Raw genomic sequence first — 18,652 nt, forward strand, 5'->3', positions numbered from 1 at the left:
GTTTCGCCCCCCTCCCCCCCCCTTGGCGTAGAGGGGGGGGGGGGGGGGGGGGGAGGAGGGAGGGAGGGAGGGGGGAGGGAGAGGGGAGGTGTCAGTAAAAAAGTTTCAGTTGCAAAACAAGTAGGCAAGTAGGTTAGTGAGGCGGTCGGTAGCTGCCGTTTTTTCAGAAACTTCAGGAAATAAATGGAGAAAATCAGGTGAAACCTTTTTTTTAAGCAATTCTTTTGAGTGCAGATAAAGCCAATTCTTGAAGATTAAAAATGACCTGCAAGGGTGGGGGGGAACTGTGAAAAAAATCTCCGTGTGTATTTTTAAAACAGGTACACACCACCAAAAATGTGTTTTGGCTAGTTCAAATGAGATCTGAGCCTTAGATTGCTGCTGCTCTGATGGAGAAGAAAGGAAAACGATAAAAACGAAAGCTAATTGAAAAAAAAAATGACTTGAAACTCTACGGCAAACCTTTTGGAAAGAGCCCTGGTAAGAAGGCTTGAAGCCTAAACCACTGTTAATCTGAACTCCATGGAGGAAGGAGGGGGGGGTGGAGGGGAGTGGACAGGGGGAAATAATGACGGCCAGGCAGGCACTTTGAGAGAGCAAACAGGCAGAAGTTGAGCTCTACCAGTCAGAAATAAATATCCTGGAGCTTAGCTGGCCATCAATATTGCAAAACATACCATTAAAAAAAAAATACGGAGCCAAGTATGGTGTGACACTTCTGTAATCCCAGCTCCGAAGAGGCTGAAGTAGGAAGATCATGAGCTCAAGGCTAATTTAAGCTGTACAGTAAGAAGCTGCCTCAAAAAAAACAAAAGTTCTGAGCCAAAGGTAGAGCAAAGAAGCAAGAATATAACTTGTTAAAAAGCTAGAGAAAGTGTTTTTAATTTTTAAAATATATAATGTGAAAGGTTTTAAGGTTAAGATACAAGAAGTTGACACATACGTGGGATGGAAGCTAATATTTAAAAGCACTGACTTGAAACTATTATCTTTGAATAAATGTATCAGAAAAGTTGGTAAACAAGGTACTTAAGAGAACTTTTCAGATATACTTGTGCTTTTAAAAAGTCACAATAAATAATTCTGATGAGGACAGGAGATCCCTTTTACTAGTCAAAAAAGAAAAGTAAATCTATGAACCCACCCCAGCTTTTGAATAAGATCTGGTACCCTTTCTAACCCATCCATCCTGAGTTTATGTGCTCTTTCCTGTCCCTTACATTCTGGGTGGTTTGAGCTAGGATTGGCAATGAGGAGAAAATTTGTTCTGAGCCTGATCTCCATTTTTTTTTCCTCCCAGTAATTCTTAGGTTAAATAGATTTATCTACCAAACAGAAAAAAATAAAGCTACTGAAATGCTAGGATTTGATCACAGAGTTCTCTCAAACCCATGTTCTCTGAATGATTTGTTATAACTGCTCACTGAGACATCAGGATCCTTTCTAAAAGCTGAACAATGGCATGTCAACAAACAGGATTCTATATGAGGAAGCATTCCTGTAATCCCAGACCTTGGGAGGCTGGGAGACATGTGTGTTTCAAGCCTACCTAGGAAATATAAGAAGACACTATATCAAAACAAAACAAATCATTTGAATAGATTATTACCTATATACTCATGGGGAGGTTTCCCCAGAGTTTTTCAAATTGTGTTTGTTTTTTCTACCATAAATCCTTCTTCAAAGATACATAATGGAACTAGGAACTTTTTCTCATACCTAGGGGGACTAATGGAGGAAATAAGAAAACTTGTCCTAAAGTCTTAGTGCACCAATGTGAATCAGTTTTTGTTGTTTGGGTGGTGGTGGTTGGAGGTACTGGGGGTTAATCGTTCATGTGTAGCTTTCAATTCTGGATACATACAGTTAGTAACACTTTTCAGAAGCTGCTTCAGACTCCTCCAATCTTTGAAACATCATATTTTTTACAGCATTTGAATTTTAAAGGCATTTTCTCCTGTTGTTAGCCCTAGTCTGTTGCAACTATTTGTAACCTGAGCTCTTAGTTAACCTCTCTGTGTAATAATCTCCTAAATATCACAATGGAACTAAATGGGATAACCTACAAAGACCATTTAGCACAGTGCTGGAATTTATATAGTGTCTGTTTTATTGTCAGGTACATTGATAATGCTACTATTAAAATTAATTTCTAAAAGCTAGGAAATTGCAAGTCAAACAATTCAAATTATAGGAATTGGTTAGGCACCAGTGATCCATGCCTGTAATTCTAAATACTCAAGAGACTGAAAAACCAGCCCAGACCAGAAAATCTGAGACACACAATCTAATTAACTACCAAAAAGCCAGGAGTGAAGGTGTGGATCAAATGGTAGAGTGCTAGCCTTGAGTGAAAAACCTAAGGGACAGTGCCCTTAGCCCCAACACACTTTCTTACACACACTCACCCATAGGAAATAGGAATTTTTAAAAGTTCAGTTCCAGAATAAGTTGACAAACAGCACAAATGTCAGGTCTTTGGGAATGGTGTTTTAAGAGTTCAGAAGGTCCTTTCTATAGAAGTAACTATTAAGACAGTTAACTAGAATTTCAAAGTTTAGCTTCCCTTTTCTCCATTAATAGAGCTCATTGTATTGGGGGGGGGTGGCTAGGATTACAAGTGTATGCTTAGCAAGATGAAGGCCCTGAGTTCAAACTCTAGTACTCCCCAAGAAAGAAAAAAAAAACTGTGGAGGGGGAGCAGCAGCTTGAGCAGGAGGAGAACAGTAGTGCAGCAGTGGGACTGCTGATGGGAATGTAAGGCATTCAACTAGACTAGATATTCAAAGTAAATGAAATGACTAAAGTGATGTCATGAGCTGCTCAGGAATATTTTGCTAACATCCTCCCATCATAAAAGAGAAGTCTTTTCGGGGGCATCTTTGCCTAAGCTATGCAGACATGTATTGGTATTTTGACATTGGGTTGCGTGGCATCATTTGCTTGGCTGCTGCTCTCTCCTATTGTCAAGTTCCCAAGGCACCTATCCTAGGCTCCAAAAGTATGTGATGGAGGATTCTTGAATTATCACTGGGCAACTCCCAGATTCTCTTTGAATGGCTTCCAAGTCATAAGGTTTGTCTTGTGAAAGCCCCTCCCAGCTCCCTGTCTCATATCATGGACAAAAGAATTGTTTTTTTCATCTGGCCCATCCCTCCTCTGAAGGTTTTTTTCCCCAAGGTCAATGGCTCCCAAACTAAGATAGAAGGGGCCTCCACCTCCCTTCACCTGACTGCAGTCACAAGAAAATTTACAGTATAATGATCCTACATACAACTCCTAAGTGCACTGAAAACTTAGAGCTTAACCACAGATGCAAGGTCAAGTTGCAGGGTTCTTAAGAGAGTGCTAATAGCAAATAGAAACAAGGCACTCCATTTTGAATGGGTGTTGGGTGCCAGAAGGGTTAAAGGACCCCCAAAGTGAAAGGCATGATGAACTATGATTAGAACTCAGAAGAGATGGTGAAAAGAGGCTTTGATTCTGAAGTATTGCAAACCAAATATGTTAGACCTTAGTATTTAAACCAAGGTGGTCATTTCCTGGGGAAACACTCCTCAGTGGAAGGGAACATAGGTACACTTCTGGCATTTTTGCTAGGGAAGTGATATGATCAGATTTACTTTTGGGAAAGTCAAGAGAATGATGGATAGGAGAAGGCTAAAGTTGAACTGACTTCTAGTTTGGTCTCCCATGCTTATTTAAATCTTTAAATAACTTAGCATTTCTTTCAGACTTCAACTTGAGACCTATGCTTTTGTTGTTGTGCTGGGTCTGGTTTCAGGAGACACAGTCTAAGCTGGCCGTTTGAACCCACTGTCCTCCTGCTCTGGCCGCCTCAGTGCTAGATTATTGGCTGAAGAGTGCAACGAACCACACCAGGCTGAGATCTAGTGCTTTTATTTGTGTTTTGATAACCTACAGAGACACTTTTAGATTGGCCTCTAGCTCTTTTGTCCTAGCACTCTACCTTGTGTTGCCTTGATTTGATTTGGGTTTCAGTTGATGGAGTTTCCAGCAAAGAAGCAGTTCTATCAAATTCTGTCACCAGAGCTCAACTTCCTTGGACATGAGCACTGCTAATTAGCTTTAATTAGCTGTATAAGGGGGGGAGGGGTTCATTTTAACATGTCCATTTATGTATACAGTGTACCTTGATCAGATTCACATACTACTTTGTTCTCTGTCTCCAGCTTCCCCCTTCCCACACCAGTCTCAAGTTCTCATGTTCGATTTTCATGAAGTATGTACACTATTATGACTTATATACTCCTGCCTTCTCTCCATCAGCCACACACCCCCGCTACCTCAGTCAAGAAATGTTTCAGCTTTCTAATATTCTTATTGTTGTTGTTCTTGCTAAACTGCCTGTAAATTGGAGACAATACTAAAGCAAAAACAAATCAAGTCAGTCATTTTTGTAAATTCTTACACCCACCTTTGAACTCTAAAATTATAGACTGGAAAAAAAAAAGATGCACCCTGTAAAGGTTGAAAGAAGGCTCCTGGTATTCCTTTTTACTTAAAAAGAAGTAACTGTAAGAAATAAAGCCTGATAAAAGAGATCTGTGAATGAGCAGAGACAGTAAGGAAGTGTTAGGTCTGCTCAGCCTTATAGAAAGGAAAAACCAAAACCCACAGCAGCTGAGGAGACTATCATAGAGTTGGCATACCCTGAAAGATACAGCCACCTTTTTCTAAAGACTCACTGGAACATGAATCAAAGGGCATATTCAAAAGTGAGTCTGCCAAATAAATAGTTTCACTGGAATTGAACATCTTCCCTGGGGACAGATAAGAGAAAGCAGCAAAAATGTCTTCTATTTAAGTTTGTTTTAAACTTTTCACTTCCTTTTTGGTCTAAATTGGTAGGAGGAACTGGGCCTGCATGGTGGGGAAGCTTGTGACTTGATGGGTAGAGAGGCAGAGGGCTACAGGCCAGCCAGCTGGGCTGGTTTGGTGTCCATCTCAAAACAACACTGTTTGATCTGATCTCTTCCCTCCAGGAATCCTCAGGACTTCTCTTACTGTACAGCCTCTGGGGCTATTCCTCCAGCTCAGCTTTCTCTCTCTGAATCCTTCTTCAGGGAAGAGCCTCCGGACTCTTAATTTGTTCCAGACTGTAAAGCTCCTACTGTCTCCTCCATGTCTGGGGTGGTCAAACATGCATCCAGAGGGATTGGAAACTTCCTTTGGCTCAGCTACCTATGTTAAGGTCTAAGAAAGGTCAGAAAAGAGGAGTCAGTGCCAGCAGTGACTCAAACCTGTAATCTAGCTACTCAGAAGGCTGGGATCTGAGTATCTCAGTTCAAAGCCAGCTAGGGCAGGAACGTCCCTGAAATTCTTATGTCCAATTACCACCAGAAAACCAGAAGTAGAGCTTTGGCTCAAAGTTGTAGAGCACTAACCTTGAGCAAAAAAGCTCAGGCAGGGACAGCAACCAGGCCCTGAGCTCAAGCGCCACAACCACTATCACCAAGAACAAAAGCATGTTTCTGGTCCCATCTAAAGATAAGAGATGTAAGAGTTCAGAGTTCACTTTGGCTTCTTTAGCGCTCTTGTTCTCTGATTCTGAAAATGATGTATAACAAATAGACTTAGGGTTTCTGCTTGAATACACAATGAGTTCAGAAACAGGAAGTGACAATCCTCCTTATAACCCTCCATACACCTGTACCTTTTTTTCCTCAGTTTTTCTTTTTTCTTCTTTCTTCCTTTTCTTTCTTCCTTTTCTCTCTTTCTTTTCTTTCTCTCTCCCTTCCTTCCTTTCTTCCTCCCTCCCTCCCTCTCTCCCTTTCTTTCTTTCTCTCTCCTTTCCTTCCTTCCTTCTTTTCTTTCTTTCTTTCTTTTCTTTCTCTCTCTCTTCTTTCCTTCCTTCCTTCCTCCCTCCCTCCCTCCCTCCCTCCCTTCCTCTCTCTCCCTTTCTTTCCTTCTTTCTTTTTCTTTCTTTCTTTTCTTTTCTTTCTTTTTTTCTTTCTCCCCCCCCTTTTCCTTAGCAATACTGAGGATTCAACTCAAGAATTTGTACTTGAAACGTAAGTACTCTAACATGTGAACCATGACTCTAGCAACTTTTGCACTGATTATTTCTTTTCCAGACTGGGTTTTCCCTTATGACCAGGCAAGCCTGGGCTTAAACCCTCCTACTTTTGCTTCCCCATATCCCTGGAGATGATAGACCTGAGTTACTGAAAACATGATTCTTCCTTCCTCTGCCTCCCAAGTACTTCAGATTACAGGCTTCAGCCATCAGATCCAGCAAGAATACATTCTTACACACTATAATCCTGACCTATAGGATTTATCACTTGCTAAATATAGAACAGATGGGCCTTGGCAAAGGATTGGACTTTTCAGTGGCTCTCTAAGTGTTCCTTCAACTAGCAGCTTGAGTCTCACCTTGTGAACTCAAAAGAAATCCAAAATTTTGACCCTACTGAAACAGAAACTCCAGGAGTGACTAGTCACTTGTGCTTAGAAAAGGGAATGGCATTGTTCTGTATTAAAAGCAAACAAATGGGGCTGGGAAGGTGGCTCAGCGGTAGAGTGCTTGTTTTGCATGCATGAGGCCCTGGGTTCAATTCCTCATACCACATAAGCAAAAAAGAAAAAAGCAGGAAGTGGCGCTGTAGCTCAAGTGGTAGAGCACTAGCCTTGAGCTGAAGAGCTGATGGACAGCACCCAGGCCCAGAGTTCAGGACCCATGACCGGACCCAAAAAACAAATAAAACCAATGCATAAAAACATAAAAACATATTTTTCCTTTCAACGTATATACTCTCAAATAGAAATCTCTTCCTTTAAGTAAAAATAGCACAATTTAATAGATGAAAGCTCTCTTTAAACATCAGCTAGTTTTAGGTGAGTTATTTACTTCCCTGAGTTTCTAGAATCTGGGTAAATTCCATTCCTCCTGGTTTCTGAGACTTAAGCAAGATAAAACTAAACTTGTTAAGCCACATGGGTGTCCACATTTTGCTTTTAAGAGAAAATAATGCTCAAAAAGCTTGTTAAAGTAATCCATGAGTCAAATGTTGGCAATTTTCAGGCTTTCATTTTCACTTCTCCAAAAAGTCACAATTTGCCCTTTCACTGAGACTTGGGTTTAAACTCTCCAGGTTGATTGGCATTTAAATACAGGAGGCTAAATGAGTTCTTAATCCCAGCACTCAGGAGGCTGAGACCAAGGAGATCTCTAGTTTGAGGCCAGCCTATGCTATATAGGGAGAGCTTGTCTGAAAAGAAAAATAGGTCAAGAGGAGGAAGAGAAGAGGGGGGAGGGAAGAAATGAAGGAAGGGAGGAAGCGAGGAAAGGAGGGAAGGAAAGGAAAAAAAAAGGCAGGAGGAAGGAGGGATGCAAGTATATATATACTATGTTTTTCAGTATCTTTACAATAAAATATATTTTTAAAAAATATAAAAATGAAAAAATATATATCATGCATATATATGTGTGTATATATAAGTATATAAATGTATATTGTCTATATACATATATAAAAATGTTGGATTCAACTATTTCATGAGCAGATTTCAAATAACAGTAAAAGTTATACCATTAGAGTATTCAGTGAATGGATCCTTTTTTTTGTTGTCTGTTTCTTTCCTGTAGAAACAAAGCTGCCTGAACATTATTAGATAAGAGAGTAAGATGATTAAAAGTGCATCTACCTTTGTGTTTAAAATGTTCTATTCTGACTCTTTTGCAAAGATGATGTTCTCACCTTACTTAGGGTTTTATTGAAATATATTTTACATATTATGAAATCCTGTGCAATTCAATGAGTCTTTAAAAAAAAATCACACTTAGGTATGCATCACCCTGATCAGTTTCGGAACATTTCCATCATCTCTCATTGAACTGCAGTGTGCCTCTAGCCCCAGGAAGACACTATCTACATTCTGTCTCTATTGGTTTGCTTATTGTGAACATTTCATACAAAATCCTACATGGTCGGATCTGACCTCTTTCGCTAAACATAATGTTTTCAAGGTTCATTCATATGTGGAATACATGCTTAATTTGTTAATTTATTTTAAAATGTATTTTTCATATTGCATTTCTACTGGAGTCTCATTTCCAGGGAGTTTTAATGTCCCTTTTCCAACGTGGAGAATAAAAGATATTTATCTTCATTTTTCTATTTTTTTCCCTACTTTATGCTGTTATACTAAAATAAACCTTGGCTGAAAATTCAAAACAAAATAAAAGTAAAGAAAACAAAAAAAGACAGAAAAAAAGGGAAAAGGGAAGAAGGAAAAATAAAATGAAGAAGAAAAAAGGACAAGAAAAAAAAACTATTAGGAACACTTAATGTTACAGCTGCATCTCAAGCTGACTTAGAGTAACTTGGGAGTCTCCTGCCTCTCTTTTCCCTGGCCCTTCTTCAGACATACTCCTGCTGATCTTTAAAGCCCTCAACAGAATGTCCTTCTTCATAGTTTGACCTAGACAAGTCCCCTCCTGGCCCTTTTCCTGCTATAATATTGACCATTTGCTCACTTTTGGTGCCCAGGACATTCCAAAAACCTACATCTGACATGTAACTGCCCGAGGACTAAGCCCAGTGAGAGAGAAAGCTCCTCAAAGCTTTCATTCACCTGGAATCCTCAGGGGAGGAGATTTTGGGGTAGAAAGAGGGTAAGTAACAAGGATACTCTAGTTACATAGTCCAACTTAGGGCAAAAAAAATCTGCCCAATAACTTAGCCAAGAGGATTAAACTAAACAGTTAAGCTCTTAACAGAAGCTTGATTTAGGCTCAATCTGACAAAAACACGATCAGCAGACAAGTTCTTTTTTGAGGAAAATTCTCTTTCATCTGACTAAAAAGAAGGCACACATTTAAACCAAAACAGGAACTACTCTGGCAACATGTGTGTATAAAAATAAGCATCCTATGGGGGCTCTTTTTTAAATTAGCCAGAAAGTACAGAGAAATCTTTGAAAAGCAAACTCGGAGAGGGGGGACTTCCCCCCACCCCCTTGATTTCATAAGCATTCATTGTTTAATCATCTGAAGAAAGTATGAATTTCAATTCCTTCGCCTCCTAAACTAATGCATTATGTTCATTTTGTCTCCTCTTCCTAGCCATGGATTGGGATGCAGAACGGTAAGACCAGCCTACTCCAGAAGCCAACCAAGAAGTGTTCACTCTCATTCTGGACACACACAGAAAGCTGTGCCTGGCAGTTCTTACATAGAAAGAAAGGGTCTGCCAAGTTGTTTCCAGAGCATATTAGGTTATTTGTGTTGCATGAGCAATGGACAGCCTATTCCCCTTCATTTTGATGCCCTTAAAATTCATTTTAACTCAAAGACACCTTTCCTCCCCTGCTTTTCTTCCTGATTCCAAGAACTGTTATACCAACCAGTATATACAGTATCATATACATACACCAGTATCTATAGTGGACAGCTGACAGGGCCCTTGAAGACACAGAAATCCTCACCCATACAGATCCTTCTGTATATATTACATCATCCTAGATTACTCATAAGACCTAATATTAGAAATCCTATGGAAATCGTTAGAGCTGAAATGCTCAGAGAATAATAATGGGAAGTAAAGGTCTGTGTTGTTTAGTACAGATGCAGGCCTGGGTGACATTCTGTTTTCAGACATTGATTGGATCTATGGATGCAGAGCTTTATTACCTAGAAGCTACCTGTATTGCATCAGGATCTGTAGAAACTTTGACATCGACTGAAGTGGACCTGGCTAAGAGGTGCTATTTATGTGCTTTTCTGGATTTACTTCATTGAGAAAAATTGTGGGCTAGAGATGTAGCTCAGTAATAGAATGAGTGCTTAGTATGCAGGAGGCCCTGAGTTCAATCCTCAGCATTAAAGAAAAATGAGAAAATAAGAGATACAATTATGTAAAAGTTGAAGCAGTAAAAGTAAATATTTAAGAGATTTAAAAAATATAATAAGCCATGTAAAGTAGACAAGTAGTATTTTAATCAGGATTAAGGGTTTGGAAAGCATTGCTCTAAATAAACTGGGTTAGTCAGTTTTCTGTTGCTATAATAAAATACCTAAAAGTATCAGGTTAAAAAGAGGAAAGGTTTATTTTGGCTTATAGTTTCAGAGATTTCAGTACATAGTGTCTTGGTCTCATCATACAGCTGTGGCAGAGGATGTAGAGCAGCTGCTCAACTCTAGCAGCCAAAAAAGGAGAGAGGGAGGAAGGGAGGGAGGGAGAGACCCTTCATACCACTCTCCCAAGTAGCTTACTTCCTCCAACTTGGCTCCCTCTGTTGCTACCATCTCATCTTCCAATAGTCATTCAGTTATAAATCCATGGATGGATGTCATTATCCTCTCTCAAGTTATCGCTTCCTCCTTTGGAGAGAGACTATGGTTTGAATGTCTCCTAAACTCATGTTGAAATTTAATTGCCATGCTGATAGTCTCAAAGAGGTAGATCCTTAAGGGGCAATAAGACCAGGAGCACTACTCTCATGAAAGATTCAGGATGTTCTTTATCCGAGTGGGTAGATACTATAAGAATAGGTATTGATCTCAGGTTAGAATTTGGTTTCTATCCTGTCTTATTTGATCTATCTTTTGTCAAAGGATCACCCAGAAAGAAAGCCCTTGCCAGATGTTGGCACCCTGTTCTTAGACTTTTCAGCAACTACAACTGGGAGTCAACTAGGCTTCTGTTCATTATAAATTACCCATTCTGTGATATTCTATAATAGACACCACAGATCAGAAGAAAATGAGTACAATGAAACATCATTAGATGACTATGCTTGATAATTCTCAAATTCTTTATGATTATGGTACAAGTGCACCCCTCTGCATGTGTATGGAGGTATAAACACATTCATACATAACCCTTGAAAACAGAGTATCTCAGCTGCTACACAATCCATTTTCCCATTACAGTTAATGGACTTTTTTGTTTTTAATTTTTGTTTTTAATATCAGGGCTTGTAGAAATTAACATTATTCATTAGGATATAGTGTAATTTGTTTCCTCTATAATCAGATGCAATTGAGTTCACACATTTATAAAAATCTTGTTTCAAGGAAAGTTTCATAAGCTATAGAGTACTGAAGGTATGTATGATTATGTATTAGAACAATGTCTAATATGGAATAGAGATCAGTAAACATTTCTTGAATACTCAATGATTTTTAACCCATAGCAGCCATGTTCAAAAGATATGTTCTGCACATATATATTGTTTGAAAAGTGTTGAAAAGTGTTGTGTCACTGATGGTAGGAATTTGTGTTAAGCTTGTTACTTTTTATGGAACAAAAGCCCACATAGTCCAAAAATCTTCCCCAAATACTTGGATTGAGTTTTCAAAGAATTGAAGGTATCTAGAATGAGAATCTCCTCATCCAAGTATGCAGCCATTTGGCATCCCGACCATTCTGTTCACCAGCCCACCAACTCACTGAACACAGACCTGGGGAGGGAATGACATTGACAGATAAATACGTAAGGAATGAGTGAATGCTGGTTGGGATTCGGTGGCAGTAAAACCTCTGTTGGAAGAATAAAGATATTCGATCAATAAAATCATATGGTTTAGCTAAATAGTACTTATTGGGAATCAGGGATTGATGAGAGATCAATATTGCAGGAGTGTTCAGCTTATTTTTAACTGCATTTTTGCACACCTGGATAGATTAAAAAATATACGAAAGGCCAGGAGTAGAATTATGGTGCTTTAAATGCTCCTTCTTTGCTATACAAGGTATTAAATGGAGAAGCCAGATCTGCAACACATTAAAAAATGGTATCCTGAGAGAGAGAGAGAGAGAGAGAAAGAGAGAGAGAGAGAGAGAGAAAGAGAGAGAGAGAGAAAGAGAGAGAGAGAGAGAGAGACTCCCCATCTCTCCCAACCCAACCCATCCCCTCAGGAATTCATTTTTTTTTAAATATTTTGTTTTGTCTTCCTTGACACGGGGTCTTGTTATATAGCCTAGGACCGTCTCAAACTCAATTTTTTACACTTGGTTTTCCACAGCACTCATTGTATATGTATTTTAACTAAAATTTTGTGTGTTGATAGTATTTTATTTTTATTTTAGTTATTCTTTTGCTCATCCTGGAACTTGAACTCTAAGCCTGGGAGCTGTCCCTGAGTTTTGTTTTGCTCAAAGTGAGTACCACTCCCAGCTTTTTTGGAGCAGTTTACTAGAGATAAGAGCTTCACAGACTTTCCTACTTTTGCTAGCTTTGAACCTTAATCCTCAGATCTGAGCTTCCTGAGTAGCTAGGATTACAGGCATAAACTACTGACTCCAGGCGCCCACCCACCAGTTTTAAAAGAAGAACCTTGAAGCAGTTGACTTCTGGATTTATGTTATCTGCATAGCACCTGTGTGTGTGAGCGCCTCCAAACATGCCCCTCCCCCAGCCCCACATTTCCTTTACTCTTACTTTCATCCATGGCTGCAGCCTTGATAGGCTCTTGGGTGTAGCCAATGAGTCATTTCATTGTGAACCTGGAGACTCTAGAAGTCACAGCGGTCTCTCATACATGTGCTGCTTAAGTAAACACTTGCCATCATTGGCAGCCCTTTATTATTATTTTTTTCCTCTTAAATGAGAACGTAGGAAGAGAAGGAATGGATAGAGAACAGGAGAGATTCAGATACGTGCTGTAGGGAACATCCATGGGTGGTTCTAGTAGGCTCTGTCTGCTATATTCTTGTAACTTGGTATTTTACCTTCTTAGTTACTCAAGACTCCAGTAGTCTTTCAGTAATTTTGTTTCTTTGTGGCACTGGGAATCCAACTCAAGGCCTTGTGCATGCTTGGCAAGCCTTCTACCACTAAGCCACCTCGCTAGAAGCCCAGTTGGCAAACTTTTGTGTTTTGCACTGGCCAGAGGCACAATCCTGTACTGATGTTATATATACAAAGTTGAATGAATAGGCAACTAATAGATTTCATTCCTGAAATGTCTCTTTTTGAATCTTCCTTTTGCCTGAAGAGTTAGTAGTTTTTATATCCCAACATATAAACAACACCAAGAAAAAAAAACTAGAAGATACACTATATGTGCACACTTTAGGAGAAAAATGGGGAACAAGATAAAGCAGTAATTCCCAAACACAACCAGATGACAAGGGAGAGAGGAGACAGTGATACGAGTGTAGCAGAGACAATGGTAATTGCTGATGACCTGACCTTTGGTCAATGAGCAGCCCATTGGGCTGTCTTTTCTGGAAATTTCCAGAGGCTACAGGGCTATTTGAATTTCTCCCAGGAGATGCAAGTTAGCCTATGCCCTTCGTAAACTACATGAATGAGTATTTTTAACCTAGGTCTTTAGAGTTCTCTCTACCAGACCTGGCAAGAAGATGTTAATTCATGAAGGAAGCCTCCTAGGCTACCTTTGAGGCAGAGTCTTCTCTGAAGTGCTACTTCCCCTTCCCCACTGTTAAAAGTGAACTATTAAAGGTAGAATGAAATAAGCTAAAAAAAATTCAATTAACAAAGCAATGAGATCATCGGGACCAGCAGATATAACCAAAACAGGATGGATCCGTTTTTGGACAGGCCCCAATCAGAAAGAGTGAGGAGACTGAAGGCTGTAGGATTCTGTCCCGAGTAGCAAAAGTGAGGGTGACCATGGGAAGGCAGGATTATTTCTTTTCTAGGGACACTTCCCCTTTGAAACTTCAAGTCTAAAGCCAGAGCTTTCCCCTTGGTCTACTGAAAGGGATATGTATGCTGACTTAGAGGCCCATGAGTTGCTTCCAAGTTCTCTCTACCCTCTTGAGCCCAAAGAAGTCCTTCCTCAAAAGGGAGGTGTGGCAGAATATATGATACAAACTATTACACTCTTAGATTCTGTCCTTTGGGGATGTTCATCTCTTCCATACCCCATTTCCCTGTGTATGGGTATGCCTGGTCTTTAAATGATCACTTTCCTTCCTTTTCTTCCTTCCCTCTCTCCCTTCCTCCCCCCTCCCTTCCTCCCTCCCTCTTCTCCTTTCCTTTCCCTTTCCCTTTCCCTTTCTTTTCTCTTTCATTCTTTCATCGTTCTTTCATTCTTTTCTTCCCTCCCTCCCTCCCTCCTTCCCTTCCTTCCTTCCTTCCTTCCTTCCTCCCTTCCTCCCTCCCTCCCTCCCTCTTTTCCTCCCTCCCTCCCTTCTTTCCTTCCTTCCTTCATTTTTGTTGAGACAAGTTCTTACTACGTAGTTGAGGATGGCTTCAAACTCACAATCCTTCTGCCTCTACCTTCTGTGTTTACTGTGCTGGGATTATAGGCACACACTACCACACTAGTTGTTCAGTAACCTGTTATTACATATGGGTTTTGTCAAGTGTGGTCAAAACTAAATAAATGAGTGAATAAAATCAAAAGAAAACTGAATAACAAAATCCCTGTACCCACCTTACACAGTGATGAGAAAAGGCTGTCAGTCCTGTGTCACTGTCATTTATGTTCAAATGTGTGTATGATCTATTGTTTCCTGTCCCTTAAAAAACAAATAATGCCTACAAAAAGCAAGGTAAAAGTGAACACGCTTAATTTAAGTATTTTGTTTTTGTTTTATTGGCCGGTCATGGCGCCTAAACTCTAGGCCTGGGCACTGTCCCTCACCTCTTCAGCTCAAGGCTAGTGTTCTACCACTTGAGCCATAGTGCTACTTTTGGCTTTTTCTGTTTATGTGGTGCTGAGGAATTGAACCCAGGGCCTCAATGCATGCAAGGCAAGCACTCTACCACTGAGCCCTTAATTTAAGTGTGAAGATGAGAATTTGAGAATTGTTGAAAGTCAGCAAGTCTTAAAGCAAAAGTTGAATGACATTATGGTAAACCTGAATCCATCATCTGCAGTACAGTACTAAGCCCTGCATCCTAAGCATGCACAGTTTTTCCTCAATGGTGGTTTCTTTGGAATTATGTGCCCAAGGATACTAAAAAGATTTGTTAATAGACACAGAAGGAAGTTTTCCAAAAAATACAGCTTCTGCTTCCTGTCTCAGAGATGGCCATTCTAACTGCAAATATTAGAGCTTTCTCTGTTGTTACCTTCCTCTTTAGAGTGTTTGAGAAAATCAGTCTGCTCTAGTAAGGAGTGAATCATGTTCAAGTTATAAGCAAGAAGAAATGGCGTCCCAGGAGACAGCCTTCTTTGAGAGCAGGCTCTGACATTTTCCTAATGGTAAAACACATTTTGAAGCAGCTGTGTACTAAATTTCTTTAGAAATTGCTGTTTTTGGATATTAGTGATAGTATATTTCAGATACACATTCATTTGAATAAAATGATACCAGTTGGCATGGTAGTATACTTATAAACCATAATTTTTTTTAAAAGTCCTTCCTCTCTTTCCTACTACAATCGATTTGGCTGTACTTATACTAGTTAGCTAGCTCTCAGCCAGAGCGGGGATCATCTGAAATCTATTTTTCCAGGTTTCACCTTCTACATTCTAAATGTTACCAGATTCTAAGCAGATGAAACAACAGATATAACATGCAAATCAGGAGTTCTTCCTTTGGCTTTCTTCTTTGCTATCTAGAGGAGAAAGCTGAAGCTTTCAGTTATTCATTGATTAATTTTGATGCATCATTGCCACAAATCCTGGGTCCTTTGTGTCTATTAATTATCAATCTTACCCTCATTTAGTTTCCGCTCAAAAAGAAAAGACTTAAAGAGACTTAGACCTGTAGGAGTTGTTTACTGAAAGACCAAAAAAAAAAAATCAGAAATTCAAATCAGTGGGAAGGGGGAAGAAAAACCAAACATTCTCCAGATGTGACCAGTACTGTCTATGTGAGAATAGCAATGGCTGACATGTCCCATTCAGCTCTAAGGGTCAGTGTCAGGAACAAATAAATGCTGCCTGGCAGGGAGTGGTTTCCTATGGAGCCTTTAGCATTTCCCTCCATGACCTGGATTTTAGAAGAAAGAAACTCTTCTTTACATCTGAAGATGCCACTAAACTTGAAGCTTAACAAATTGTATGGAGAAGAGTTGGGAGGAGAATAGGGTTGCCAATAATTAAATAAATAAAATCAGAATGATTGTTTCCTGAATTATTATTTTTTTAGTGTAAGTGTGTCCCAGAGAGCATTTGGGACATGCTGTCACTTTGTTACTTTGTTCATTGATTCTTTGAAATTCCAACTTGAAATGGGTGTCCCTTTTATTGCTGTTCAGCTGGTCAATCCTAGATGGGGATTGGACAGGGTGATGAGAAAATGAATATTAAACAATGATGGGGGAAAAGTCTGAAAGTGCAGTGAGCACTTTGTCAAAGTTCCACAATTGGTTCAGAGAAGAATGTAACATGGTACAGAGAAGAAAACAAATGAAAATCCTGGCTGTGTAGCTTTGTTTTTGGTTTTTCTTTTTTGTTTTGCTGTTCCTAGGGTTGGAACCAAAGGCGGGTGCTATCCTTGAGCTTTTGTGCTCAGGGTTAGTATTCTAACACTTAAACTAAAGATCCACTTTTGGCTTTTTTGGTGGATAATTGGAGATAAGAGTCCTTGGGAAGCTTCAAACCACATTTCTCAAATCTCAGCTTCCAAAGCAGCTAGGATTATGGGAATGAGCCACCAATGCCTGGCATTGTTTTGCTTTATTAAAATCATCTTTGTGCTCCAAGTCTGTAGTCATTCACTTTTAGTAGATTAGCAATAGGGATTTTTGTTTGAATGAATGCTTTCTTCAAAATCAGTACCCTTTCTAATACCCTGACACAGTTTTAAAAAATATTGACCTGAGCCAAGCATGGTGGTACTCTTCTGTAATCCAGCTATTTGGGAGACAGAAGGAGAAGGATGGTGATCTAAAGCAGAAGACCCTATCTGAAAAATCAAACTAAAAACAAAAGGACTGGGTGGTGACTTGAGGGATAGAGTGCTTTTTAGCAAGCATGAGGCTCTGAGTTCAATCCCTTATACTGTCTCCTCCCAAGTTATTGGCTTTATGTTCCTGACACATACCTATTTCCTGGGGAAAAGATCCCCAATTTTCACATAGGAAAGTGAGATAATATCCAAGTTTAGGTGGAAATAGGATCATAAAAATTTCCAAGGTCTAAAGGATATAAATGAGCCATTTAAGATAAAGTTAACCCAGGATAACTTTCAAAGCACTCAAGTTTCTTCCGAGAGAGGAGAAAGAATACATGTAACAAGAGAATCAGGGAAAGATTCACCTTGACAGAAAAGAAAGCAGCCACCTAAAGGCTAATTCCCTATACATTTCTCAGCAAAGGAATGAAATTTTTTTAAGAACTAAGCTAAGATTCATAAACGCTCTGTTGTTAACCTTTGGAATCCTGCTATTGTTTTCCCCATAGTGACTGACAGGCAACTCCTTAAAACAAGAAGGATGGAAGGGTTTTTCAGAAGAGGAAAGTCTGAGTCCGAAGGAAAAGAAGGGAGTGGGCAGGGTAGTGAGGGAGAAACATTGACAATGTCATTTATTGATTAATGTTTCCTAAGTATATTTATAAATTCTTTAAAAAAGAGGGTCTATATCATTATATGTATGTATTATGTATGGAGTGTGTTTGTATATACACATATCCATAGATTTTATATATACACACCTTGTTGAGATAGGGTCTCATTTTGTAGTACAAGCTTGCCTTCAATTTGGTCCTCCTGTCTTCTGAGCTCTGAGATGAGAGGCATGTACCACCAATCCCACACTGATCCTTGAAGGATCAGTTGGGGAAAACCTATAGTAGGAGGTTAAATTATCATTACATATTAAATAAAGGAGGGTGTAACAATGCTCGATAGGAAATGGACTCATTACCTTACTCATGTAACTGTAACCCCTCTGTACAGTATCTTTACAATCAAAAATACATATTAAGTATAAGATCTGTTGTCGAAAATGAACTACACATATTTGGTGCTGGGGAGGATGAGGGGGTGGGGAGGAGGATGGGAAGGGATGGGAAGGGAAAACAAAGGAGGAGGCAACAATGCTTGATAAGAAATGCACTCATTACCTTGCCCCTGTAATTGTAACCCCTTTGTATGGTATTTTCATAATAATAAAAAAAAGAACAAAAAAATCATTACAGCCATTTTCCTCCCTTTCTCCTTTTTCTTGCTTTATTGAAATATGGCAGCCATATTGGTTATTTGCAATTTTCTATGTTTTTGTTTTCTGTTGTTTGGTTTTGTTTTTGTGACTAGATCTTACTATTTAGCTTAGGCTAGCTTTGAACTAATAAACTTACCTGCTTCCTGAGCACTGGGATTATAGGCATGCAATACCACACCTTTCCATCCCTTAATTCTTTTTTTTGTGAAGAATCAATTTTTTTTATTGTCAAGGTGATGTACAGAGGGGTTACAGTTATACAGTTATACAGTAATAAGTACATTTCTTATCAAACTTGTTACCCCCTCCCTAATTCTTAAAGCAATAGACAACTCATTTAAAAATTAAATATATCAACATTCAATGATTCACTTTAAAATCTTGGGGTTTTTCTACCCAGTATTCCAACACTGTGTAAGGGGAAATTAAAAGCTAATGAAAAAGTTTACCAGCTTCTCCATTTAATACAAGGTCATGTCCTGTCTGTTTTATTTCCATTAATAACTACTGTGTGGCAGGTATCAAAGCCTTCTGAAGGCAAAGATGTCCTCAGTTTGGCTCCAGAGGCCCATTGTGGATTGCGCAGTTGAAC

The 18,652-nt window shown here is 39.3% G+C and overlaps 1 protein-coding gene across 1 annotated transcript in view; it reads right to left on the bottom strand.

Annotated features, from left to right (window-relative positions):
- Positions 1-12,421, bottom strand: part of Btg1 (B-cell translocation gene 1, anti-proliferative) — a 15,280-nt gene extending 2,859 nt beyond the window's left edge. Inside the window, exon 1 of the mRNA XM_013018891.1 lies at positions 12,412-12,421. Coding sequence (XP_012874345.1) covers positions 12,412-12,421 — 10 coding nt within the window. The remainder of the gene's footprint in view (positions 1-12,411) is intronic.
- Positions 12,422-18,652: the final 6,231 nt, after the last annotated feature.

This window comes from Dipodomys ordii, unplaced genomic scaffold, assembly GCF_000151885.1.
Source record: "Dipodomys ordii isolate 6190 unplaced genomic scaffold, Dord_2.0 Scaffold3, whole genome shotgun sequence".
NCBI lineage: Eukaryota > Metazoa > Chordata > Mammalia > Rodentia > Heteromyidae > Dipodomys > Dipodomys ordii.